The sequence below is a fragment of the Anser brachyrhynchus genome (assembly GCF_964034855.1).
Source record: "Anser brachyrhynchus genome assembly, chromosome: W".
NCBI lineage: Eukaryota > Metazoa > Chordata > Aves > Anseriformes > Anatidae > Anser > Anser brachyrhynchus.
In genome coordinates this window covers 3,717-29,965 of record NC_137704.1, presented here as the reverse complement: position 1 = coordinate 29,965, position 26,249 = coordinate 3,717, and the positions used below count along the sequence as shown (strand labels likewise).

Here is a 26,249-nt window from a genome sequence, read left to right as displayed (position 1 = left end):
TTTGGCTTTGTGGATCTTCAATAATAGTTACATTTGGAATTATTGCCCCCAGGGTGCAAGCTCCCTTCCATCCTAGGGGCAACACCTTCCTGGCTTTATTACCACATAGCCAGTACCACTCCTTGCTGTTCGGGACAGGCCATCCAGTTACACGATTCTCACGATATAACTGGTGGGCATTATAAAGGTTAGCATTCCCGTGGCTACCATATTCGGTACAGTATGGATTATTCCCTACATCGTGGATAGTACCTCCGCATCCAGGGTCAGTACTATTGCCTCCTGAGTTTATATCAATGTTGTCTAAGAAGCATATTTGCTAACACATAATATTGTAGCCAGGATTATGTGTAGGAAGCTCAGCTTCAAAACCTATTCCTTCCCGGGACTGAGTATGATTCGGTATATTTGGAAAACTGGAGAATCCAGATACAGTTGTTGCTGCTAACGGAAGAGCAATTATGGACAAGGCCTTTTCAGTCTTTCTAGGCATCTGGGTGCAAATCCAACAATTATTTTGAGATAGAACTCGAGAGATGTTCTGGATTAATTGGAAATGCTGATTTTTCCCTCCATCCTATCACTAATCCATTGAGAATAGGTATTACTAAGATAAACTTAAAATACATCATATATATATATACATATACACATACACCACTATAATAATTAAGAAATAATAATTAAGAAAAATAATAAAAATCACAAACTGATAAGGATTCTTCTGGTGGGGATTAAATACCCCCCCCTTCTTTTTCTCCCACTTTTCAGAGAGTGTTCCTGGGAAACACTCTAATTCTGTGTAATTCAATCCCTTTTATTCATTAATTCATTAAGAATTCTTCTAAGAAGTTAAAGGTTTACAATGGACAGTTTCAACAGTTTTAACCTTAAAAGTCTTTGTTAATGCAATCTCTCAGGTGTCAGGGTTAAGTGATGCTTTTACCCAGGTATGAGTCCACCCTTTCTCAGCCATTCTTCCTGTCGTCTCAGTAGTCAGGAGCACTTGGAACGGTCTGTCCCACTCAGGTTGCAGCTTCAATTCTCTCCATGTTCGCATCAGAACCCAATCTCCTGCTCGGAATGGATGGATCAGGGTTTCCAAGGGTGGGGTTTGAGCTAACAGTCCACGGGTCCTGAGAGATGACAAAGAGGACGACAGCCCGAGTATGTAGTTCTTAAGAAAAGCATCTTTCGTCTCAAATTGAGGTCATTCATTCCCTTTGTCCATGTACAGCAATCCAAATAATATTTCATATGGTGAAACTCCCACGTCTTTTCTTGGTGCAGTTTGAATTTGGAGAAGTGCCAAAGGTAAGCACTTCATCTGGGGAAGCCGAGTTTCCATAACTCAGTCAATTGCTTCTTTACTGTCTGATCCTCTCCACCCTTCCAGAAGAGGAAGGATGCCAAGGAGTGTGAAATTTCCACTTAATTCCTAGAGTCCACAATAGCCCTTGCAATATTTCTGACATGAAGCGATTTCCTTGATCAGAGTCAATATTTTCAACAATTCCATACCTGGGAGTTATTTGTTCTAGAATTACTTTAGTTACTATGTTCGTGGTAGCAGATACTGAAGGGAAAGCTTCCACCCACCCTGACAAGTGATCGACCAAGACTAATAAATATTTAAATCTACATACTCTAAGGAGTTCTGTAAAATCTACCTGTACATTTTGGAAGCGTTGAATTCCTGGTTCTCGCCCCCCCCTTTGGGCTGACTGCGGATTATTTTTCTGTTTACCTTTTGACATGCTACACAACTCCTGCATACTTGTTCAGCCAGAGTATATATATTCCTACGCATACATATTTCCATAGCACAGCGTCACACATTGCTTGAATTCCCCAATGACCCTCTTGATGCAAAACAGTTAATATTTGCCTCATTAGCACTTTATTCAGCATTTCTCTCCCCTCACGGAGTATCTGTTTTCCTTTGGACTTCATGAGTCCTAATTCCTTAAAAACCTCTTTCTCTTAAAACTTTTTACTTCTTTTTAGTTTTGGGTAGGGGTAGCTCAACAATTCCCTGAATCCTCTATGGATTTATTCTTTGTTCCCCCTCAGACACTAGATGCCCTAAATACTTGACTTCTCTTTCTACGTATAGTAATTTATTTTCCCAATACTTTCAAGACCTGTTTTCCCAGAAAGTCTAATAGCTTGTTAGTGGCTTCCTTCACAACTGTTTTCTCCTGTCCTGACAATAAAAGATCATCCACATATTGTAACAGCAACACCTCCTCGGGAGGTTGGAATTGCTCCAAAATGTGTTCTAGAACTTGACCAAATAAATCGGTGGCCCTGTAAACCCCTGAGGTAAAACCGTCCATCTGTATTGCTGCTTCCGCCCCATTTCAGGGTCTTTCCACTCAAAGGCAAATATATCTTTGCACTCGGGGTCTGAGAGCACCCCATTAATAACAATGTTATTCCAGCCTAACAATTTACTATTTGAATGCCCAATTTCATTATCAAATCCTTTCCCAACAAGTTAGTCCCTGCCTCGGGTGCATACAGTAATTGCCCAGTGATCATTCTATCCCTAGTCTCAGCTTGGTGTCCCCAAAAAGTGGCACTGTTATCCCAGTCCCTTCTACCCCCATCACATTTAGGGTTTCATTAGTTAATTTAAGCCCTGATAAGGCCGGTAATGACCTAGCTGCCCCAGTGTATTGGGTTCTGGTAGCAGGGGGGCTGCAGAGGTAGCCCCTGTGAGAAGAATCCAGCAGCTGCCCCCTGTTAGATAAGGGCCAGTTTCAGCTGGCTTCAAAGGGGCCCAGCCATGAGCCATGCAGTTTGTGCCTCTGTGAGAGCACATCCAAGAAAAGGAAAAAAAACAAACTGCTGCACAACAGCAGCTGGGAGAGTGAGGAGTGAGAAACCTCCCTGCAGACACCAAGGTCAGTGCAGAGAAGGTGGAATGCAGTGCGGAGGTGTTCCAGGTGCCGGAACCGAAGCCCCCCCTGCGGCCCACAGAGAGGCCCCTGGTGGGGAAGGCAGACCCCCCTGCAGCCCATGGTGTACCACAGCAGAGGAGGTCCTCTCCCGTGGAGAGGAGCCCATGCAGGAGCAGGTGATCGGGGGGGGGGAGGGTGGCCCCCAGGGGGTCCCAAGCCGGACCAACCCACTCCTGATGAATAGACCCTGTGGCACAGACCCACACCTGGAGCAGCTCCCAAAGAGCCCATTTTTCGCTGCCCGTGGAGAAACCCACACAGGACCAGCCCAGGAAGGTTGGCACCCCAGGAGAGGGACCCCACACCAGAGCAGGGGAGAGAAAGACCGTGAAGGAGCAGTGGAAACAAAGCACCACGGACTGACTACAGCTGCCAACTGCCACCCCCCCCGCGCCACTCAGGGCAGGGAAGAGGTGGAAGAGAGTGGATGGGGGAAGGTGCCCCCAGCTTGTTTCTCACCGCTCCAGCATATCAGCAATAGGTAATAAATTTTATTAATCTTCCTATGCTAAGTCTGTTTTGCCCGCAACAATAATTGTAGAGTGATCCCCATTGAGGTACACTTGAGGAACCCCTGAGGTACACTTTTTCATTTATCAGGGAACTAGCTTTCTGAGAAGCCCCGATGCCCCTATTCTGAATTTATAACAGCAATCTCTCCTCCTTCTTCCACTCTGGATATTCCTATTTGAAGTGGCCGGCCTAGCCACACTTAAAACATCTTCTCAAAGCCTGTCTCTGCTAGGGTTTAGGCTGCAACACAGATAGCTTTTCTTGCCTGCCATTCCTTCCTCTCTCTTCCTCTCCTTTCCATCCTGGGCCCGACTCCTCCCCAAAGTCCCTCTATCTCTAGCCCTCTGCCTCACTACCCAGTACACTGTGAATACCATTTGTTTCACTCTCTGCTTTTTTTTTTATCCCCGAGTACTTTCTCATTATGACTCCAAGTCTGTTGTATGATTTTTGTGTTGTGGGTTGTTAATATCCCTGTTGAATAAGTAGATATTTCTGCTCTAACAGAATTACTCTCGGTTTTGGGGTGGTGGTGTTAGTTCTTTCCCATTCTTGCATCGCTGCCTGCCGAATCATTTCCCTCCTAAACATTCTTCTCCAGGGAATAACATACTCAAGACTGACATTTCCCCCCCAGGAATACAAATTAGGCCTTAGAAACGGATTTGACTGCTCTGCTAGGCCCTCAATTAAAGACTTCATTTCCTTCTTAAAACTCCTAACCTCTCTGCTGGTAAGGGGGGAGTGGCACCGGTCCTGCAGCAACCCCCACACGGCCCCGATGCCCACTGGGACCCCCCCCTCCTCGGTTCCCACTGCTCCGTGCAACCCGGTGTAACGTCTCCAGGGACAGCATCAATTGCAGTCCCTGTCTCCCCTCCTGGAGCAGCTGCCTCTGCCTCCACTGCACTATTAGGATTATAGGGAACATAACTTGATTCCTCCTCCGAAAAAGGAGTCTGTCCTGGTTTCAGTTAGGATAGAGTTAATTTTCCTCCTAGTAGCTGGTAGGGTGCTATGTTTTGGATTAGGATGAGATGAGCGCTGATAACATGCTGATGTTTTAATTGTTGCAGAGCAGTGCTTACACCAGGCCAAGGACTTTTCGGCTTCTCGCTCTGTCCTGCCAGCGAGCAGGCTAGGGGTGCAGCAGGAGCTGGGAGGGGACAGGCCCAGGACAGCTGACCCAAACAGGCCAAAGGGGTATTCCATACCATCTGACGTCATGCTAAACAATATATAGGGGTGGCTAGCCGGGGTGGGGGGGCCGGCTGCTCGGGGATAGGCTGGGCATCGGTCAGCGGGTGATGAGCAATTGCATTGTGCATCACTTGTTTCTTACACATTATTATTAGTAATACTATTATCATTATTATTATTATTATTTTCCTGTCCTATTAAACTGTCTTTATCTAAACCCACAGGCTTCACTTTCCCGTTTCTCTCCCCCATCCCAGAGAGGGAGGGGGGAGGGTGAGCAAACGGCTGTGTGGTGTTTAGCTGCTGGCCGGGTTAAACCATAGCAGTCCTTTTTGGTGCCCAAAGTGGGGCACGCAGGGTTGAGGTAACGACAGATTTGACAAGAGTGTGTTAAACTAAAATTGGTATAAGTATTGGACCTGCTTAATAGTTGCTAGTCACAATGTTGATTGCCTTGATCTCAAGTCTGCTGTGCCTGTTTTCCAAATTGAGTTTTATAGCCTGTTACTTTCTGTATGTGCTCCCTGTCGCGCTGTTTATCCTTTCCGGGCCCTGGTTTAAGATTGTTATGGTACTGTGCGGTGTAACAATGGCTTATGAAATGATGAGATTTCTGGTCATGACTCTAACCTGGTATTTGTACTCAGCACTGACGTCGACTCTATACTTTGGAAACCATATCTCAGAAACTATTAGCAATTACACCTATTGCCTTTTTTCGTCAGGGAGCCAATCTGTGGAGGGGACAAGGGAAGACATGTTTCCCTACCTGTTCACTCTCCCTTTCTCCTTCACCACCCTCTTATCCCCCGAGCTAGTTACGATAGTTCTCCGAGATGTTGAATATCCTTGGGATACTTAGACCAGCATGTTCTTGTTGTTATGTCTCCTGAATGCGCTTCAGGTTTTGTTTAAGGTTGAACAACTACTTAGGAATCTCATCCGGAGATCTGTCTTGAGGCGGGATAGTTGCGAGTGGCAGGGAGTGTGGGAGGATATGGGCAGGTTTCTAGAGCAGTGGGCACCTCCAGTGTCTTGGACGATCACCCCTGATCGAGCTGCAATTGATGCTACTAGCAACCTAGTGACAGACCCTGCAGCCGCTCCAGCTCCCGCAGCTGCTCCAGCTCCTCCAAATGTTCCAGTACCACCTCCTGCAGCTGTCCCAGTTCCAGCTCCCGCAGCCGTTCCAGTTCCAGCTCCCGCAGCCGCTCCAGCTCCTGCAGCTGTTCCATTTTCAGCTCCTGCATCTGTTCCAGTTCCAGCTCCTGCAGCCGCTCCAGCTCGTGCAGCTGTTCCAGTTCCAGCTCCTGCAGCCGTTCCCACTCCTGTGGCTGTGTCAGAGAAACGAGCTGTAGCAGTGCAAGTTGCCCCTGTAGACAAGGTGAAAAAATGGTATAGAGACACAGGTCGTTTAGAACGCAGACAGTCTTCTGCTAGGTCTAGGTATAGAGAAGACGAGGCTGGGCCATCAAAGGTGCAGGAGGATGAAGATGAGGATGAGGATGTCGAAAAATCAACAGTAACTACCCGGACCCTATACCAGCGTGAGCTACGAGATGTGCGAAAAAATTTTGGTCGCTGTATAGGTGAGCAGCTTGTCACCTGGCTGCTCCGGTGCTGGGACACCAGAGCCAATTGTGTGGAATTAGAGGGCAAGGAAGCCAGGCGGCTGGGATCCCTTGCTAGAGACGCAGGCATTGACAAAGCGATTGGAGATGGAGCACGATCTCGCAGCCTCTGGAGGCGTCGCCTGTCAGCTGTGCAGGAAAGGTATCCCTTCAGGGAAGAACTTGTATGTCTACCAGGCAAGTGGATCACCATGGAGAAGGGAATTCAGTACCTGAGGGAATTAGCCGTACAGGAGGTAATTTATAAGGACCTAGACGACGCACAAATATCCACAGATCCAGATGAAGTCCAGTGTACAAGACCCATGTGGCAGAAGTTTGTACAGAGTGCACCATCATCATATGCCAGCTCATTGGCAATAATGGCCTGGAAAGAGGATGAGGAACCCACAGTGGATGAAGTGGCTAAACAACTCCGGCAGTACGAAGAAAGTCTCTCCTCTTCCCTACAGGCCTGTGTCTCGGCTGTGGAGAAACTCTCTGAAGAGTTCCACCAACTTAAAGAGAATTTATCTTCCCCCCCACCTCAACGAGCCAGTGTCCACCAACTAAAAGAGAATACTTTGGAGAAACTTTCTGAAGAGGTCCACCAACTTAAAGAGAGTTTATTTTCCTCCCCACCTGTACAAACCAGTGTCTCAGCTATTAGGGGTAAGTGTTCATCCATGCAAGGAAGACAATATGGTGGGCACACACCCCACGCCACCCTGTGGTTTTACCTACGTGACCATGGAGAGGACATGGGAAAATGGGATGGAAAATCTACTGCGACCCTAGAGGCACGGGTACGTGAATTGCAAAAGAAAACAATTGGGAAAAAGGGGTTCTCTGAAAAGTTTGCTGCTCCAACTTCCAGCAGGCAGTCCTTTAAACACAGAAACGAAGATTCTGACCAGGACTAGAGGGGCCCTGCCTCCAGCCAGGGGGAGGAAAGGGACAATCGAGTTTATTGGACTGTGTGGATTCGATGGCCTGGCACGTCAGACGCACAGAAGTATAAGGCTTTGGTAGACACCGGTGCACAATGTACTCTAATGCCATCAAGCTATAAAGGGCCAGAGCCCATCTGTATTTATGGTGTGACGGGGGGATCCCAGCAGTTAACTGTATTGGAGGCTGAAGTGAGTCTAACCGGGAATGAGTGGCAAAAGCAAGGTATTGTGACTGGCCCTGATACTCCGTGCATCCTTGGCATAGACTATCTCAGAAGAGGATATTTCAAGGACCCAAAAGGGTTCCGCTGGGCTTTTGGTATAGCTGCCTTGGAGACAGAGGACATTAAAGAGTTGTCTACCTTGCCCGGTCTCTCATAGGGCCCTTCTGCTGTGGGGTTGCTGAGGGTCGAAGAACAGCAAGTGCCGATCGCTACCACAACTGTGCACCGGCGGCAATATCGCACCAACCGAGACTCCCTGAGTCCCATCCATAAGCTAATTCATCAACTGGACAGCCAAGGAGTGATCAGCAAGACTCATTCACCTTTTAATAGTCCCATATGGCCAGTGCGGAAGTCTAATGGTGAGTGGAGACTAACAGTGGACTATCGTGGCCTGAACGAAGTCACGCCACCACTGAGTGCTGCAGTGCCGGACATGCTAGAACTCCAGTATGAACTGGAATCAAAGGCAGCCAAGTGGTATGCCACAATTGATATCGCTAATGCATTTTTCTCCATCCCTCTAGCAGCAGAGTGCAGGCCACAGTTTGCTTTCACTTGGAGGGGAGTCCAATATACTTGGAATCGGCTGCCCCAGGGGTGGAAACACAGCCCTACCATTTGCCATGGACTGATCCAGTCTGCGCTGGAACAGAGGGAAGCTCCTGAACACCTGCAGTACATCGATGACATCATTGTGTGGGGTGAAACTGCAGAAGAAGTTTTTGACAAATGGAAGAAAATAGTCCAAATCCTTCTGAAGGCCAGTTTAGCCTTAAAAAAAAATAAAGTCAAAGGACCTGCACGAGAGATCCAGTTTTTAGGAATAAAATGGCAAGATGGACGTCGTCAAATCCCAATGGATGTGATCAACAAAATAACAGCTATGTCTCCACCAACTAGCAAAAAAGAAACACAAACTTTCCTAGGTGTCGTGGGGTTTTGGAGAATGCATATTCCAAATTACAGTCTGATTGTAAACCCGCTCGACCAAGTAACCCGTAAGCCTTTGAACAAATTAAGCAGGAAATAGTTCATGCAGTAGCCCTCGGGCCAGTCCGAACAAGGACCAGATGTAAAGAATGTGCTCTACACCGCAGCTGGGGAGAATGGTCCCACCTGGAGCCTCTGGCAGAAAGAACCTGGGGAAACTAGAGATCGACCCCTGGGGTTTTGGAGTCGGGGATACAGAGGATCTGAAGCCCGCTATACTCCAACTGAAAAGAAGATCTTGGCAGCATATGAAGGAGTTCGATCTGCTTCGGAAGTGGTCGGTACTGAAGCGCAGCTCCTCCTGGCACCCCGACTGCCGGTACTAGGCTGGATGTTCAAAGGAAGGGTCCCCTCTACACATCATGCAACTGATGCTACATGGAGCAAGTGGGTTGCACTGATTACTCAGCAGGCTCAAATAGGAAACCCCAGTCGCCCAGGAATCTTGGAGGTGATTATGGACTGGCCAGAAGGCAAATACTTTGGGATATCATCAGAGGAGGAGGTGGTCCGTGCTGAAGAAGCCCCACTGTACAACAAGCTACTGGAAAATGAGAAGAAATATGCCCTGTTCACTGATGGGTCCTGTCGTATTGTGGGAAAGCATCGGAGATGGAAAGCTGCTGTATGGAGTCCTACACGACGAGTTGCAGAAGCTGCTGAGGGAGAAGGTGAATCGAGTCAGTTTGCAGAAGTGAAAGCCATTCAGCTGGCTTTAGATACTGCTGAACGAGAAAAGTGGCCAGTTCTCTATCTCTATACTGATTCATGGATGGTAGCAAATGCCCTGTGGGGGTGGTTACAGCAATGGAAGCAGAACAACTGGCAGCGCAGGGGCAAGCCCATCTGGGCTGCGGCATTGTGGCAAGATATTGCTGCCCGGGTAGAGAACCTGGTTGTAAAGGTACGCCATGTAGATGCTCATGTGCCCAAGAATCGGGCTACTGAAGAACATCAAAACAACCAGCAGGTGGATCAGGCTGCTAAGATTGAAGTGGCTCAGGTGGACCTGGACTGGCAACATAAACGTGAATTATTTATAGCCCGATGGGCCCATGACACCTCAGGCCATCAAGGCAGAGATGCAACCTACAGATGGGCTCGTGATCGAGGGGTGGACCTGACCATGGACACTATAGCACAGGTTATTCATGATTGTGAAACATGTGCTGCAATCAAGCAAGCCAAACGGTCAAAGCCTCTTTGGTATGGAGGACGATGGCTGAAATATAAATATGGAGAGGCCTGGCAGATTGATTACATCACACTCCCTCAAACCCGCAACGGCAAGCGCCACGTACTTACAATGGTGGAAGCAACCACCGGATGGCTAGAAACATATACTGTGCCCCATGCCACCGCCCGGAACACTATCCTGGGCCTTGAAAAGCAAGTCCTATGGCGACATGGCACCCCAGAAAGAATTGAGTCAGACAACGGGACTCATTTCCGAAACAACCTTATAGACACTTGGGCCAAAGAACATGGTATTGAGTGGGTGTATCAAATCCCCTATCATGCACCAGCCTCCGGGAAAGTTGAACGATACAGTGGACTGTTGAAGACTACCCTGAAAGCAATGGGTGCTGGGACAATCAAAAATTGGGATACACACTTGGCAAAGGCCACCTGGTTAGTCAATACTAGGGGATCTGCCAGCCGAGCTGGACCTGCCCAATCAAACCTGTTACGCACTGTAGAAGGGGATAAAGTTCCTGTAGTGCACGTAAGAAACATGCTGGGGAAGACAGTCTGGGCTACTCCTGCCTCAGGAAAAGGCAAATCCGTTCGTGGAATTGCTTTTGCTCAGGGACCTGGATGCACTTGGTGGGTAATGCAAAAGAATGGGGAGGTCCAGTGTGTACCTCAAGGGGATTTAATACTGGGTGAGAATAGCCCATGAGTTGAATTGTAGTATGCTAATTATTATACAATACTGTATGTCATCACTACCATGATTGCTGTATGTCAATGTTCTATTAATGGTATCACAGTAACAGCCACGCAGATAATAATGAATGAATTTCGATAGAAATGGACAAGCACAGAGATGTGATGGAACGAGAACGGGCTTCAACGTGTGAAGATCCAACATCACACACCATCTCTTCTGCCCTGAAAGACTGCTGGGACAGATGGAGCCCGAAGTCAGTCACGGACTATGCAAACTCAGTGGACATTGTATATACCACAGATGAAAATGGTGATTAATTGGAATGTATTGGAAATGGTGTAACCTGAGCATGACATAAATGGTATGGAATAAGGGGTGGATATATGTCTTGGTTTCAGCTAGGAAAGAGTTAATTTTCCTCCTAGTAGCTGGTAGGGTGCTATGTTTTGGATTAGGATGAGAAGAGTGTTGATAACACCCTGTAGTGCAGGGTGGCTAGCCGGAGTGGGGGGGCCGGTTGCTCGGGGATAGGCTGGGCATCGGTCAGCAGGTGGTGAGCAATTGCATTGTGCATCACTTGTTTCGTACACATTATTAGTGGTAGTACTAGTATTATTATTATTATTATTATTATTATTATTATTATTATTATTATTATTATTATTTTCCTGTCCTAATAAACTGTCTCTATCTCAACCCACAGGCTTCATTTTCCCGTTTCTCTCCCCCATTCCAGAGAGGGAGGGGGGAGGGTGAGCGAACGGCTGTGTGGTGCTTAGCTGCCAGCCAGGATAAACCGCAACACCTGCAAAAAGCTAATGTCTTTTTTTTTTTTAACTTTGATCCAGAAGATTTCCCAATACCAACCTTCATAAAAATGTTACCTCATTTTCAATATTTTTTCTGTTTTACACAGTAAAATTAAAGATTATGGGAAACAGTATTAATAGTAGAAGAAGAAATTTTTTGTCTTAAGATGTCCTTTTCATATAAGATTTTTTTTGCTTGCTTTTGTGTTTTTGCATCTCGGTTCATTACTCTAAATGCTTGGCACAAAGTATCTTTCAAATGTTGACCACATAAGCAAACAGGATACCTTCTATAGCTTGTAGATAACTCAGATATCACCAAGAACAGAGTTTTTTAGGGCTGCTTCTCGAAGTTTATTGTTGCTTCTCCACTTCAGGGAGCAATACAAAGAGGTGTGTATATAATACCATTTGGATTGCTTCAGCACATATATGCTTCACTACTAGGAGCATAAGTAGTTTCTTTCAGTGAAAATAAATGTCTGCCTTCAGATAGAGGTTAAAAACAGGTCAGAATGGAAAGTAAAACCTCTAGTTAAGGTTTCACCATTCAAGCCCTGTGCAGTGCTGTATGACCAAGTTTCTGCTCTGCCACTGTCCTGGTTTCTGATACCAGGTGTGTCATTACTCATTGAGCACTCACACAGGAAAATGTATTTGTCAGCCCACCAGTTATGTACTTGAATTGTGCCAGAAAGGAAGGGGAGGCTTCAGGGATTTAAGGGTGAAACAAGAATTCTTCTTTTTATGACTCCAATTCATATCAATCAAAGACAAAAGGAAACAATTCCAATATCTTATTTTAACGCTTTAGTTTATCTTGGAGTTTAGTCGCCATAAAATGTGTATGTTTAAAATCTCCTTTGGGGAGTTACAGTCCCATAAACTCTTGTAACCAAGTGACATGCGATAATGAAACTGTTATAAATTACTCTCCGCACTCACTTCGTCCGCAATTGGACGTCTCACACAGACATGCTCTGGGATCACCAACCCCAACCGAACGGATCACCGGCCTATACTTACCCACCCCGTGGGTCTTCGTTCGGCCTTCGTGCACAAAGATTACCTAGGGGTTTTGCCGGCTTTATTTGCTTGCTGCCCAAAATTTAGGGTTCGTCGGTAGAGGGCCCGAACGGGAATAGTCCCAGCGAAGGCCGCTGCAATCGGCAGGGCGCCCCCTTCGATAGGTTTCCCGATCGAATTACCTCTATCCGAGTCATGGCACCAAATTTATTATAAATAACTCTTTTAGCCAGAAAGAATTAGTTTATTGAGTAAGCGATCAGCAAGCAAAACAGCGCTGGGCGGCCGGGGAGTCCATGCTCCTCCAAACGGCGCGCGCCCCCCCCCCTTTCGCAGTCCCCTTTTATCATCGAGTTCTTCCGGGGTTACATAGCCCCCCTTCCTGGTACTGCGGCTGCGTCGACTGTTGCTAGGGGGTCATCTCCGGTCCCTCTGGTGGTCGTGCGGATAAAGGCAGTAGTCTTCCTCTGCTTGGTATGTGGTGTTTTCCCCTCTTTAATTGGTCATGTTGGTTTGTCTTAAGATAAGGCAGTGGGTTATCGGTTTTGCAATTATATTGTTTACACAAAGTTCTCTCAATCTTCTGTCCGAGACAGCAACAGGCAGGGTACCTCAAGGTTCTTACCGCCACCTGGGTGACTCCCTTTGTTCCTTCTTAATATAGCCATGGGAAATAATGAACAAACATGCTTTATACATCACAATCCCTCCTTTTTCTTTTAGTTAGTTATTTTGTTCATTAATTCCTGGTATGCCTGACTACTGAGCATTAAAGTTTCAGCAGTTTCAGCATCCTCATCCATGGTTATGGGTTCATATTTAGCACAGATATGCATCAAATGCGCTGCCTCTAAACGGCTTTTTACAATCGCGATTACTCGGTTAAAAATACATGGTCCAAAGGTTAGCCCCAACACTAATAACAACAAAGGTCCTGCTATTGTTGACAGCAAAGTTGTAAGCCAAGGTGAATAATTAAACCAAGATTCGTACCAATTCTGCCTAACTTCATTCTCTCGCTTTCTCTTTTCCAATCCTTCTCTGAGCTTCATCACTGTATCCCTCACTACCCAGTGTGGTCTGCATATACACAGCATTCTTCTTTCAAGGCGGCACATAATCCACCCTGCTGCAAAAATATTAAATCTAGTCCCCTACGATTTTGCAAAACAACTTCCGATAGTGACCTTACCGATTTTTCCAGGGCAGTAATAGACTGTTCAACTCGAGTTAAGTCTTCATCTACCGCCACACGTAGGGAGGTGAACTCCTGACTTTGTCTGACCAGAGAGGCAACTCCAGTGCCTACCCCGGTACCTCCCAGAATTATCAACGTAGCCAATGTTACAGCCGTGATTGGTTCTCTTTTTGTTAGATGGTACTCTGCTACCATGTGCCGTGTATATACGTACTCTTCAGAACGGTATAGAATTCTTGGTACAATTATTACCTGTATACAGAAATCTTGAGACATATTAAAGAGTTTGACTGATAAACAAGGGGTAACATCCGTCGACGAGCAGACCCATTGTCCTGGTTCCAGTTAGGACAGAGTTAATTTTTCCTCATAGTAGCTGGTAGGGTGCTATGTTTTGGATTAGGATGAGAAGAGCGCTGATAACATGCTGATGTTTTAATTGTTGCAGAGCAGTGTTTACACCAGGCCAAGGACTTTTCAGCTTCTCGCTCTGTCCTGCCAGCGAGCAGGCTGGGGGTGCAGCAGGAGCTGGGAGGGGACAGACCCAGGACAGCTGACCCAAACTGGCCAAAGGGGTATTCCATACCATCTGACGTCATGCTAAACAATATATAGGGGTGGCTGGCCGGGGTGGGGGGCCGGCTGCTCGGGGATAGGCTGGGCATCGGTCAGCGGGTGGTGAGCAATTGCATTGTGCATCACTTGTTTTCTTACACATTATTATTGTTAATACTATTATCATTATCACTATTATTATTATTATTATTATTATTATTATTATATTCCTGTCTTAATAAACTGTCTTTATCTCAACTCACAGGCTTCACTTTCCCGTTTCCTTCCCCCATCCCAGAGAGGGAGGGGGGAGGGTGAGCGAACGGCTGTGTGGTGTTTAGCTGCCAGCCGGGTTAAACCACAACACCCATCTAGCGTTATTTGCGGGTATTAACCATTTTTCTTTACCTCCTGGTGTAACCTTCTCTGTAATACTGCATAGATGGAGCTTCTCACTAGGGACCGTACCTACACACCTGCCATTCCCAGTTACTTCCGTCAATGTTATTCCTACATCCCTTCCCCAATTACATTGTGGAGGGTTGGTGTTACTTGAAAGGGTGGCCTCTCCCAGATCCCCAATGGCGTCATAATATGGAGGCCTTATATCAAGACATAACCAGCAAGGTCTAGGTATGTTTGGATTTGTTTGATTCAATAAGTAATAACTAGCATTCATGATTCTCCACATGTTATTCTTAGTCATCCCTTCACTTTTAATTTCATATTTCTGACCCACTGATTTGTTAATAACCTTTAGTGGTTTTGGGCTATTAGAAGCTTGTATTTCAAAAGCTTGTGTAGGTTGAATCCTTAAAATACTCCCTGACAGTTCTTGGTTTGGTCCCACCCGTTGGGGGTTCTTAGCCTCTTCTTTCTTTATATATATTATACCTCCCCTGTCAGCTCCAGATTCATAAAACCTGATTCCCCAATGTTGTCCTAGGGTCCATCTTCGATCCCCCGATTGGGTTACATTGATGTATGTGAATTTGCAATTCATGTGATCTAACCTATAGTGCCGTAGACTTCCACCATAGAGGGTGGTTAGTCCGCCCTTATTCTTCCAGAAATAATGAACAAACATGCTTTATACATCACAAAACTACTTCTACAAAGTACAGCAAAATGAGATTTATTTTTTTTATTGTAATCATCAAATAGTTTGCCTCGAGGTATTGACTGAATTTGGTTGAATTTTTCTTATTACACCCCCTTCTATGCTTTTCAGTTTCCCCTTGGTTTGAGGAGTTGCATTTATTTACATGACATAATAGCAGGTGGGTGAGATGTTCGTTACTAAGGCAAACTCCAGCCGAAACAGCCATATGCTGTTTTGTAAGCAATGTCCCACACAAACTGGATGAATATACCTAGACAGTGTGTGAAAGCAATGACATATGGAGTTCAGCGTGGCTTTTTACCCAAAATGGTATTTAAACTTTCAACCTTCAAGCAGAGACTCCAGGCTGCATCTCATTTCGCTTCCTTCTTTTCTAGTTTGTAACCAATACTTGATTTAGTAAATGCCATAATTCAACTCTGAGGATGAATGAAAAGCCTCGGGAAACTAGTGACCTTCTTAATAAAAGAATACGATAACTTTACTGGATGTAACATTTCAGGGATCTATAAAGATTGGATTTGAAAGATTTTTTTCTTCCTTTCTGCAGGGGTAAAATGAAAGCACCTGGACCACACAGGTGGTAACTAGATGCTTTATGCAGTGACAGAAACAGAAAGTATGGGTTTTCATTACAAGTCTGAAACAGGCAGGTAACACAAATAAGACCACTGAAATATCTGCTACAGAAGGTGAAAGGAATACTTGCTTCTCCAGGGTCATTCTGTTTTAAAAGGAGCTGAGAATTTAAAAATAGATATAGAATCCATTCCAGGTGTTTTTCCTCCTGATTTACACTCACTTTTTGCTCCCACTTACAAAAAGTTTTAAAGCATTACCAATTCTAATTATCTATTATCTAATTATTCTTGAGTTGTTTTCTGTGAAGCTGCCATTACTCCCTTCTGACAGTGAGTGGGGCTGATTCTCCTGGCACAAATCACTGTTCAAGTCCTTGGGAATACGCAGACTTAAATGCAGGATGAGCTGAAATATTTTTCAAGAAACTTACTGGATCTGGACATGAAGAAATTTGTCTTTGAGATTTCATAGTGATTTCCTGTCCTGGCTTACAGATGGAAGCAGAAACCTAAAAACTATGGACTTACCTTACCAAACTTAATTTGGATCATCTGAGGATAATTTTTCTTTTGTAAACTTCAAATGGCTTACTTAGTTCTGATTTTTATCATTTAATTTTAAACTTTTAAAGTCAAAAGAACAAAAGGTCATTTCTAAACTAAAAATTATGTATTTTGTTCCTTCTATTTTGCCAGAAATATGGTATTTTAATTATTCAAACGCATGAATAATGAAATTATTTGAAATGGTACAACTTTATCAATTTAAGTTTCCAAGAATATTAATTTTCTGGTGATAATGCTTTCCTAGGTAATTCCTGAGTAGGCCTACCTGATAATGAAATTTAAGTATTACCAAGCCTATGTAAAGAGTCTGGAACAAATAAGATCTCATCAGCCTTTTGAGGCTGATTGCTATTTGTGAGATTGTTTCAAAATTTGATGATGAGAATCTTCTGTTTATCAAAAGACAGCCAGAGGGGACTGATGATGAGACCTGTCTTAAACATCCCATTGTCCTTAAACCCAAATCTAGAGTTCATTGCCCCATGTAAGCAATGCCAGGCTGAACTCCAGAAGAAATGCTGTGAGCACATCTAAGCATTTTCATCACAAAACCACAGTTCATAAAATTCAGAAACTAAAGAAAGTGCTTTTTAAAAGTCTTGTTCATAAATGTATCTGGTATATGAAATGATCTCACTAAAGACAGTAGGAAAGCACGTGCAGGACCACTGGTTCAGGCCCTAATGCAAGGTTACTTTCAATACAATTGCACATGAGTGAAGTTAGGTGCAATAAACAACTGCAAGGTTGGCCCTTTTTCAGAAATACCACTCAAACTCCACAGAAAAGAAACTTTCTCTGGGGTGAAACACAACAACTGCTTAACAGCTAAGAAGAGAGAAAAAAAAAGCACAATCATATCAAAAAATTTAAAAAAATAAAGACTTGAGGGAGAGCAAGAAGTCGTGCTGGCATGAAAACAACTGGAATAAAGCAAGGCTATCAGATTTAGTGCCCCATGCACAGTGATCTGGAAAGAAATGATACAAAGTCTAACTTATTTCTGATGTTAGTACTACAGAAACAATACATAAAACCACAGCGCTTGAGTTTTAATAGTGCCCTGCCTATGTGCATGAGAGGAGTGTTAGTAGAGAAAGAAAAAAGTTAAATTTGACTAAGGAAAAAGCTTTGAATTATCTTGGGATCTTGGGAGCTGTTCAGGAAAAAACAGGTTTTCTGCTGGGGAAAGGAGGTGAAAGCTCTCTTTCTGGGTTCCATCATGTGAATAGCTTTGCCATTGGTCTAAAGCAGAAACAGATTTGTGACTCCAAAATCCAGCTTCACACATCCTTTGAGTCGATGAGATATTCCTCCCAAACTAGAAAACAATCCTGTCTGCTTAAGGAAGGTCAGACTATGATATTTACACCCTTACCCCATCCATTCCCTGTAATTTCAAGAAAATTTGTAACTAATGATAACCAGTATTCTCCATCTTCAAAGAAAAAATCTTGGCTGAAGATGTCAGCATCATTATTTCCACTTTACAAATGGGAAGAACAAGGCACAGGCAAGGTCAGTCTACACATACATCATGATTCCTGGACTGATGCTGTAATGCTAAGCCACAGTGCTCGCTCCACAGTTTTCCCTTTCCATATCTGTGGTCATCATGCATCAGCTGTATTTCATATGCACATCAATTATAAAGATCAAGAAGGATGTGTCTTTCTTTTGATTTATTTTGGGACAAAAAAAAATCATGAATATATTGCAAACACAGAGACAGAGGCCATTTTTCTGTTTTGTGCATTTCTTGCGTACACACACTGTATCTGGTCTGCAGCTAGAGTTAATTCTATGTAAAGCATAACTGGACAAATCATAGCATCAATTATAATAACTTTATTAAGGCATACAATTCCCTTTTATTGATGCTATGTTAGAATGTCTCTAGTGCACGTTTACATACAATTGTTCTCCAGATGCGATGCACATCTCCTTTGGAACAACTACTCACCTCATTACAGGCAAAACTCAAATTAGTAACAGGACTTTGCAAGGCCAAAAATAAAAAACAAAAATATATAAAAAAAAGAAACATAAATGACCCAGATCACCTTCTTCCAAGGCTATACAAACTCTTTTTGGACAATCAACAGAGAAAAGCTTTTGCCATTTCTAAATTAGATGAAGTTCTCCCTGATGTTCTACGTGCAATATATTGCCTGCCTCTTGCCACCACACAGGGGCTAGCATACTTATCACTTCTCTTCTTATTAACATCTCTCTTCTTATTAACAGAGCAATTGTTCTTAACCCACAGGTGCCTTTAATGTTCGCTGCTATTTCAGGTTGGATGAAAGGGGTGCAGGTCTGACAGCTTGCTTTCTATGTTGGTCTTGTTTTTGTTTGCTTTTTTTCCAATACAGCTTTTCCCCTAATAAGACTTCCTCAGCATGCTACCAACTTCGACCAATGCAGTCAGATTTGGAGAAATCTTTCTCTCTGACTGTTCCAGGAGGAATTTCAGATACACACGCAGACAGAGAGACAGACCAACAGCACACCAAGTCCTGGTGCTGCAGAAATGAAAATACCATATTTCCCCAGGGCCTTGGGGGAAGGTGGGTTTCTAGCCTCTACTGGCACCATGAGACAAAAGGGGGGTGATGGAGTCCCCCATGCTCGGCCTCCTGTGGCAGCAGCAGAGCCTCTCTGGTTTGCTGGGTGGGCAAGAGGCAGAAACATTGGGAAGTAGCTTATAGTGCAAAGCACACTTGTTTTCTGTGGTTCTTATTTAACCATGTGGCACTTAAGTAAATTCACATCTTCCTGGGCTCAAGCTGTTCAGCAAAGTCTGGATTCTGCTGCTTGGCAAGCTGCAGGAAAAGCATCCCTGGGGAGACTCTGGAAACTTAGACAATCTTTCTTGAAACTAATACAGAAATTGGTAAGGGTAAACACACAAAAGTAGTGGTTTTACAGACAGTAGATGTTTGACAGTCTCCAGAAAATAAATGAATTCCGTTTTATCGAAATACAGAATACCAAGCTGACAAACTTTTAAGCTTTCTTTTTGCTCACAGATTATATTTTTAATTAAAATTGTTTAAATTAAAAAAAAAAAAGTCTGGTTCATCCAGATTTTCATCTATAAAACCTTTCTCTAAAGAATGTGATTTTATTACATTTTATTAGAATTTATCGTTATAAATCATCTGTATTACCATAGTGCCCAAAGCTGTAAGTGGAAATGATAATTACGTTGACTACTAGGCACCTAATGAACTCTATCCATATCCTGAAGGGGTTTCAAAAGCAGACACTTATTCCATTAAACCTATTTATTGCTTTGTCTCTTTTCTTCTATCTGAAATGGATGGTGTCCTGGTTTTGGCTAGGATACAGTTAATTTTCCTCCTAGTAGCTGGTAGGGTTCTCTGTTTGGGATTTAGGATGAGAATAATGTTGATATCACACTGATGTTCTAGTTGTTGCAGAGCAGTGCTTACACTAAGCCAAGGACATTTCAGATTCTTGCTCTGTCCTGCCAGTGGGCAGGCTAGGGGTACAGCAGGAGCTGGGAGGGGACAGACCCAGCTCGGGGACAGGCTGGGCATTGGTCAGCGGGTGGTGAGCAATTGCATTGTGCATCACTTGTTTTGTACACATTATTACTATTATCTATAGTACTATAATAGAATTAATTAGTACTATTATCATTATTATTATTTTTGTTTCTTTTCTGTCCTAATAAACTGTCTTTATCTCAACCCACAGGCTTTCATTTCTTTCTAATTCTCTCCCCCATCCCAGAGAGGGAGGGGGGAGGGTGAGTGAACAGCTGTGCAGTGCTTAGCTGCTGGGGGTTCTAGTGGGTTTACATGGCAAGGTTTTGGTAGTAGGGGCCATAGGGGTGGCTTCTGTGAGAAGAATCTAGAAGCTCCCCCATATTAGGTAAGGGCCCCACTGCTGACCAGAGCCAAGCCAATAAGCGAAGTTGTTTTGCGCCTCTGTGAGAGCATATTTAAGACAGAAAAAAAAAAAAAAAAAAAAAAAAAAACACGCTGCGCCACACAGCAGCTGGGAGAGTGAGAGGAGTGAGGAACAGCCTTGCAGGCGCCAAGGTCAGTGAAAAAGGAGGGGGAGACGTGCTCCAGGCACCGGAGCAGAAGTCCCCTGAGGCCTGTGGTGAGGACCATGGTGAAGCAGGCTGTCCCCCTGCAGCCCATGGAGTACCACGGTGGAGCAGGGTTCCACCCTGCAGCCCGTGGAGGAGACCACGGTGGAGCAGGTGGACCTGCACTGATGGAGGCTGCGGCCTGTGGAAGACCCCTGCCAGAGCAGATTCCGGGCTGGACCTGCAGCCTGTGGAGAGGAGCCCATGCAGGAGCAGGTGACCTGGCAGGAGCTGCTGCCCTTGGGGGATCCAGGTTGGAGCAGTTTGCTCCTGAGGGATGGACCCTGTGGTACGGACCCATATCTGGAGCAGTTCTTGAAGAGCTGCTGCCTGTGGGCAGCCCACGTCGGATCAGTTCAGCAAGAACTGCATCCCGTGGGAGGGACCCCACAACACAGGGGACGAGAGTGACCGAGAAGGAGTGGCGGCGAAGAAGCGCTACAGACTGACCATAACCCCCATTCCCCCATTCCCCTGCGCCGCTCGGGGGGAGGAGGTGGAAGAGGGTGTGTTATAAAGGACTGAGTCCCAAATAGGATAACAATCAAAGTTTACAATTTATTAAACGAATAGAGGCAAGCAAACAGCGCTGGGTGCGCCGGGAGTCTCTGCTCCACCAGGACGCACACCTGTTACGTAAGGCGGCTGGTTTTTATGCTCCTAGGCTAATACGTATTCATTACTACTTCTAGAAGAGGCAGGGTTATTATAATTGGTTTCCCGAATCCGAAGTCCTCCCAGGTGCACCTGCTTATCAGTCTCTGTTAGTTTCTCGGGGGCCGCTCGGACAGGGAGGCTCATATTCTTCCTCCTTATCTAGTGGTCTCTTGGCCGGCTGTCAGAAGTTACTGCACGTCCGTGCAGAGTCAGCAGTTTTTCTCTGAAGAAATCCCTTTGTTCTCTTCTCACCTAAACCCAGGCCTCAATGTTAACCCTTCAAATCCCTTAGTGGCACAAATTGCTGGACCATTCCTTACAGGGTGGATGGGGGGGAATGTGCTTTTGGTTTCTTTCCTTTGTTTCTCGCTTCTCTAGCTTGTTAGTAATAGGCAATAAATCTTACTATCTCCCTATGCTGAGTATGTTTTGCCCATCACGATAATTACTGTGCGATCTCGTCGTCCTTATCTCAACCCTGGAGCCCTTTTCATCATATTTTCTCCCCGTTCCTCTTTGAGGAGGGGGAGTGAGAGAGCGGTTGTGGTGGAGCTCGGCTGCCCACCCGAGTAAGACCACCACAGGGGGTTAAACCACAACAGATGGGAACTGAACCGAGGCTTGCCATGTAATTCCGCATGTGGGAACAAAAAATAATAATAATAAAAAAATGCTATGACTGCCCAGACAGCTGTGGTGCTGGTGAGATGTCAAGAGAGTAGTTTTCCTCTGTCTGCCTTTGACCTCATAAATAAGTCAATAAATATGACAACTCTGCAGCCCTGTGAGCAGATGTTGATGGATTTCCCTGGCAATCAGGCACTGCTTTCTCTTTTCTGAATCTATTTATCACACAGCTCTCAGGAAGTGTTGTCACAACAAATGAGACGTTTTCAATTGCCCCTGCTTTAAAATCGACCTGAAGGTGGGATGATTATGGAAGATGGACCAATTTCCAGGAATCATCTTGCTGCTGCCAGTTTCACTGCAGGATGATGGCTGGGCTACTACAACACCGTGACTCAGTTTCCCCATGTATGAAACTTTAAAATGTCTTTTGAGAGGAGACTAATTTCAGTTTTTAACTGGTAGTTAAGAGGTGAAATTGATACCTGGATTCTGTCATGGGTTTTGTGTGTGATATTCAGTGAAGTTGTTCAGGCTGCCTGCACCAGGGGGCTCTGGAGCGGAAATAATTCCCACCCTCACTGCTATTTGCCATCTTTCAGGTCCTTTGGGCAAGACCTTCCCTTCCTACAGTGTTTCCCACAAAGAAACGCATGTCTGTGCTGACATCTCGAAGTTCTTACTTGCTGCATAGACCATCTCAGGGCACCGCAGCTCTCCTCCTGGGGCACAAGAGCCCTGCACATGAGTGGTGATGCTGCCACTGAGTCTGCAACAACAGGGAAGCATCGAGGTATCTGAGCAAAAAGATGGCCAAGCCTGCCGTTTCCTGGTGAGGTGAAAGCATACGTTAATGACATAGTACACAGGGGATTAAATCTGCCTTCCCTGCCCTCCCAGCTCTTCTGCCATCTGCATTGTGCATCCTGTGCACCTCTGCGGGGCAGAGGAGCCAACAGGGCAGCAGAACAGGCAGGCAATGCTGGGAAATCAGCTTTGGAGGGAGCTGTGGCTTACGGCAGAGCAGGTGAAAAAGGACCAAATGACAAAAAGCTGATGCCAAGGGAGCCTTAATCTCTGTCTAAACACAGGACATTTAAGGGGGTTGATATTCTTTGCCCTGCACAGAAATACATTCTCTCTTAAGGGATTAGCCGATAATTCTCTTTATACCACATCAGCAAAGAAATGATGTCTGTGTTTTCAGACTTACAGGAATGTTTTGCACTCAGTTCCAGCTCTTGCCACCAAGATTTGCAATTGCCTTCCCAGAAACATCATACAGGGCATATCAGTGGTTGAAAAGAGCTAATGGTACAAAAAAAAAAAAAAAAACCTGCCCTCAGAGCACAGGCAATCCTAATCAGGGGTAAATGCTAGGTTATTGGCTAAATCACGCCTAACTATTAGGTGTCTACCATGCTTCTCTGGGTATTCAGAGCCACATTTACCAGGCTATCCTCAGCATCTAATATTTACAGGAATAAAAATAGGTGTTACTAATGCCTCGAAGAGAGTTTACAGTCTGAGCAGAGCTGCTGGCTAGGATAGCATCCTTACTTCCCTTGACTGATGGGAAATCAAGGACCTGGTGCTGCAGGCTGGATCCATAGAATCATAGAATCATAGAATATCCCGAGTTGGAAGGGACCCATAAGGATCATCAAGTCCAACTCCTGGCACTGCACAGGTCTACCCAAAAGTTTAGACCATGTGACTAAGTGCACAGTCCAATCGCTTCTTAAATTCAGACAGGCTTGGTGCAGTGACTACTTCACTGGGGAGCCTGTTCCAGTGTGCGACCACCCTCTCGGTGAAGAACCTCTTCCTGATGTCCAGCCTAAACTTCCCTTGCCTCAGCTTAACACAGTTCCCGCGGGTCCTGTCACTGGTGATTACGGAGAATAGGTCACCTGCCTCTCCACTCCCCCTCGCGAGGAAGTTGTAGACTGCGATGAGTTCTCCCCTCAGCCTCCTCTTCTCCAGGCTGAACAGGCCCAGTGACCTCAGCCACTCCTCATAGGTCTTCCCCTCTAGGCCCTTCACCATCTTTGTCGCCCTCCTCTGGACACTCTCCAACAGTTTAACGTCCTTTCTGTACTGTGGTTCCCAGAAATGCACACAGTACTCGAGGTGAGGCCGCATATACTTATATGTACTTGTACTTATTACAATGCTGACAAAGTTAAAATACTTACAAATACTTAAAAAGGATCCTAAAGAAAATGAAACAAATGACTACAGAAATAATCAGCAGGTATAGGCAGTTCTAATTTACTTGCAGATATATACTGAAACTGCAAAGCTTTGCCTCTTAATATGAAAGAAGATAGACTTAAAGTGATCTCTGTTTTTCCCATCACCTCCCAGCTTGCTTGCATCTGTAGAAAGGCACATCATACAGATGTACAAAGGTTTCATATTCAAAGCCACCCACTGAATGTGAGACTCAGGTGGTGTTTTTGTCTATCCCTATAGGGGAAGGGAGCGGTACAGAGAGGACATGGAAAGCCCACCTGATTAACACGTGGCTCAGAGGCTGGTGCCAACACAGGAATTTTGTTTTTTTTGACCATGGGGCGCTTTACTCGGCATCCGGCCTGATGGCCGCAGACGGGTCCCTATCTCTAAGGTGAAAACGGATCCTAGCCCAGGAGCTGGCAGGGCTCATTGAGAGGGCTTTAAACTAGGTAAGAAGGGGGACAGGGCTGAAATAAGGCTTGTTGGAGCTGTGCCAGGGGAACAATGGCAAGACCGGAGGAGAAGGCAATGGCCCAGCTGAAATGCATCTACACTACTGCACGCAGCAAGGGCAACAAACAGGAGGAGCTGGAAGCCATCGTGCAGCAGGCAGGCTATGACTTGGTTGCCATCACGGAAACGTGGTGGGACCACTCTCATGACTGGAGTGCTGCAATGTCTGGCTATAGGCTCTTCAGAAGGGACAGGCAGCACAGAAGGGGTGGTGGTGTGGCTCTCTATATTAGAGAGCGTTTTGATGTTGTGGAACTTGAGGCTGGGAATGATAAGGTTGAGTCCCTATGGGTTAGGATCAGCGGGAAGGCCAACAAGGCAAGCATCCTGGTGGGGTTCTGTTATAGACCGCCGAACCAGGATGAGGAGACGGATGAGGCGTTCTACAGGCAGCTGGCAGAAGTTGCGAAATCATCAGCGCTTGTTCTCGTGGGAGACTTCAACTTCCCAGACATATCCTGGAAATGCAACACAGCCCAGAGAAAGCAGTCTAGGAGGTTTCTGGAGAGTGTGGAAGATAGCTTCCTGACGCAGCTGGTTAGAGAGCCTACCAGAGGAGGTGCCCCTCTAGACCTTCTGTTCACAAACAGAGAAGGACTGGTGGGAGATGTGGTGGTCGGGAGCTGTCTTGGGCAGAGTGACCACGAAATGGTAGAGTTCTCTATTCTTGGCCGAGTCAGGAAGGGGACCAGTAAAACTTCTGTCTTGGAATTCCAGAGGGCAGACTTTGAGCTGTTCAGGACACTGGTTGGCAGAGTCCCTTGGGAGGTGGTTCTGAAGGGCAGAGGAGTCCAGGAAGGCTGGGCACTCTTCAAGAAGGAAATTTTAACAGCTCAGGAGCGGTCCATCCCCACGTGCCCAAAGAGGAGCCAGCGCAGAAGAAGACCGGCCTGGCTGAACAGAGAGTTGTGGCTCAAACTTAGGAGAAAAAAAGAGGGTTTATAATCTTCGGAAAAGAGGGTGGGCCACTCAGGAGGACTATAAGGATGTTGCGAGGCTGTGCAGGGACAAAATTAGAAAGGCCAAAGCTCATCTGGAGCTCAGTCTGGCTACTGCTGTTAAAGATAACAAAAAATGTTTTTACAAATACATCAACACAAAAAGGAGGCCTAAGGAGAATCTCCATCCTTTACTGGATGCGGGGGGAAACTTAGTTACAAAAGATGAGGAAAAGGCTGAGGTGCTTAATGCCTTCTTTGCCTCAGTCTTTAGCATCAAGACCAGTTGTTCTCTAGATACCCAGTACCCTCAGCTGGTGGAAGGGGATGGGGAGCAGGATGTGGCCCTCACTATCCATGAGGAAATGGTTGGCGACCTGCTATAGCACTTAGATGTATGCAAGTCGATGGGGCCGGATGGGATCCACCTGAGGGTACTGAGAGAACTGGCAGAGGAGCTGGACAAGCCACTTTCCATCATTTATCAGCAGTTCTGGCTATCAGGGGAGGTCCCAGTCGACTGGTGGCTAGCAAACATGGCACCCATCTTCAAGAAGGGCCGGAGGGTAGACCCAGGAAACTATAGGCCTGTTAGTTTGACCTCAGTGCCAGGGAAGCTCATGGAGCAGATTATCTTGAGTGTCATCACGCGGAACTTGCAGGGCAACCAGGTGATCAGGCCCAGTCAGCATGGGTTTATGAAAGGCAGGTCCTGCTTGACCAACCTGATCTCCTTCTATGACAAAGTGACAAGCTTAATGGATGAGGGAAAGGCTGTGGGTGTGGTCTACCTTGATTTCAGTAAGTCTTTTGACACCTTTTCCCACAGCATTCTCCTGAAGAAACTGGCTGCTCGTGGCAGCCAGTTTGGACTGGTATACGCTTCATTGGGTTAAAAACTAGCTGGATAGTTAGGCCCAAAGAGTTGTGGTGAA

General features: G+C 45.5%; 1 protein-coding gene across 1 annotated transcript in view; it reads left to right on the top strand.

Moving 5' to 3' along the window:
- Positions 1 to 2,017, top strand: part of LOC308184982 (uncharacterized protein) — a gene marked incomplete at its 3' end in the record, with an annotated part of 295,193 nt that extends 293,176 nt beyond the window's left edge. The window contains exons 4-5 of the mRNA XM_080572526.1: positions 1,291 to 1,314; positions 2,008 to 2,017. Coding sequence (XP_080428652.1) covers positions 1,291 to 1,314; positions 2,008 to 2,017 — 34 coding nt within the window. The remainder of the gene's footprint in view (positions 1 to 1,290; positions 1,315 to 2,007) is intronic.
- Positions 2,018 to 26,249: the final 24,232 nt, after the last annotated feature.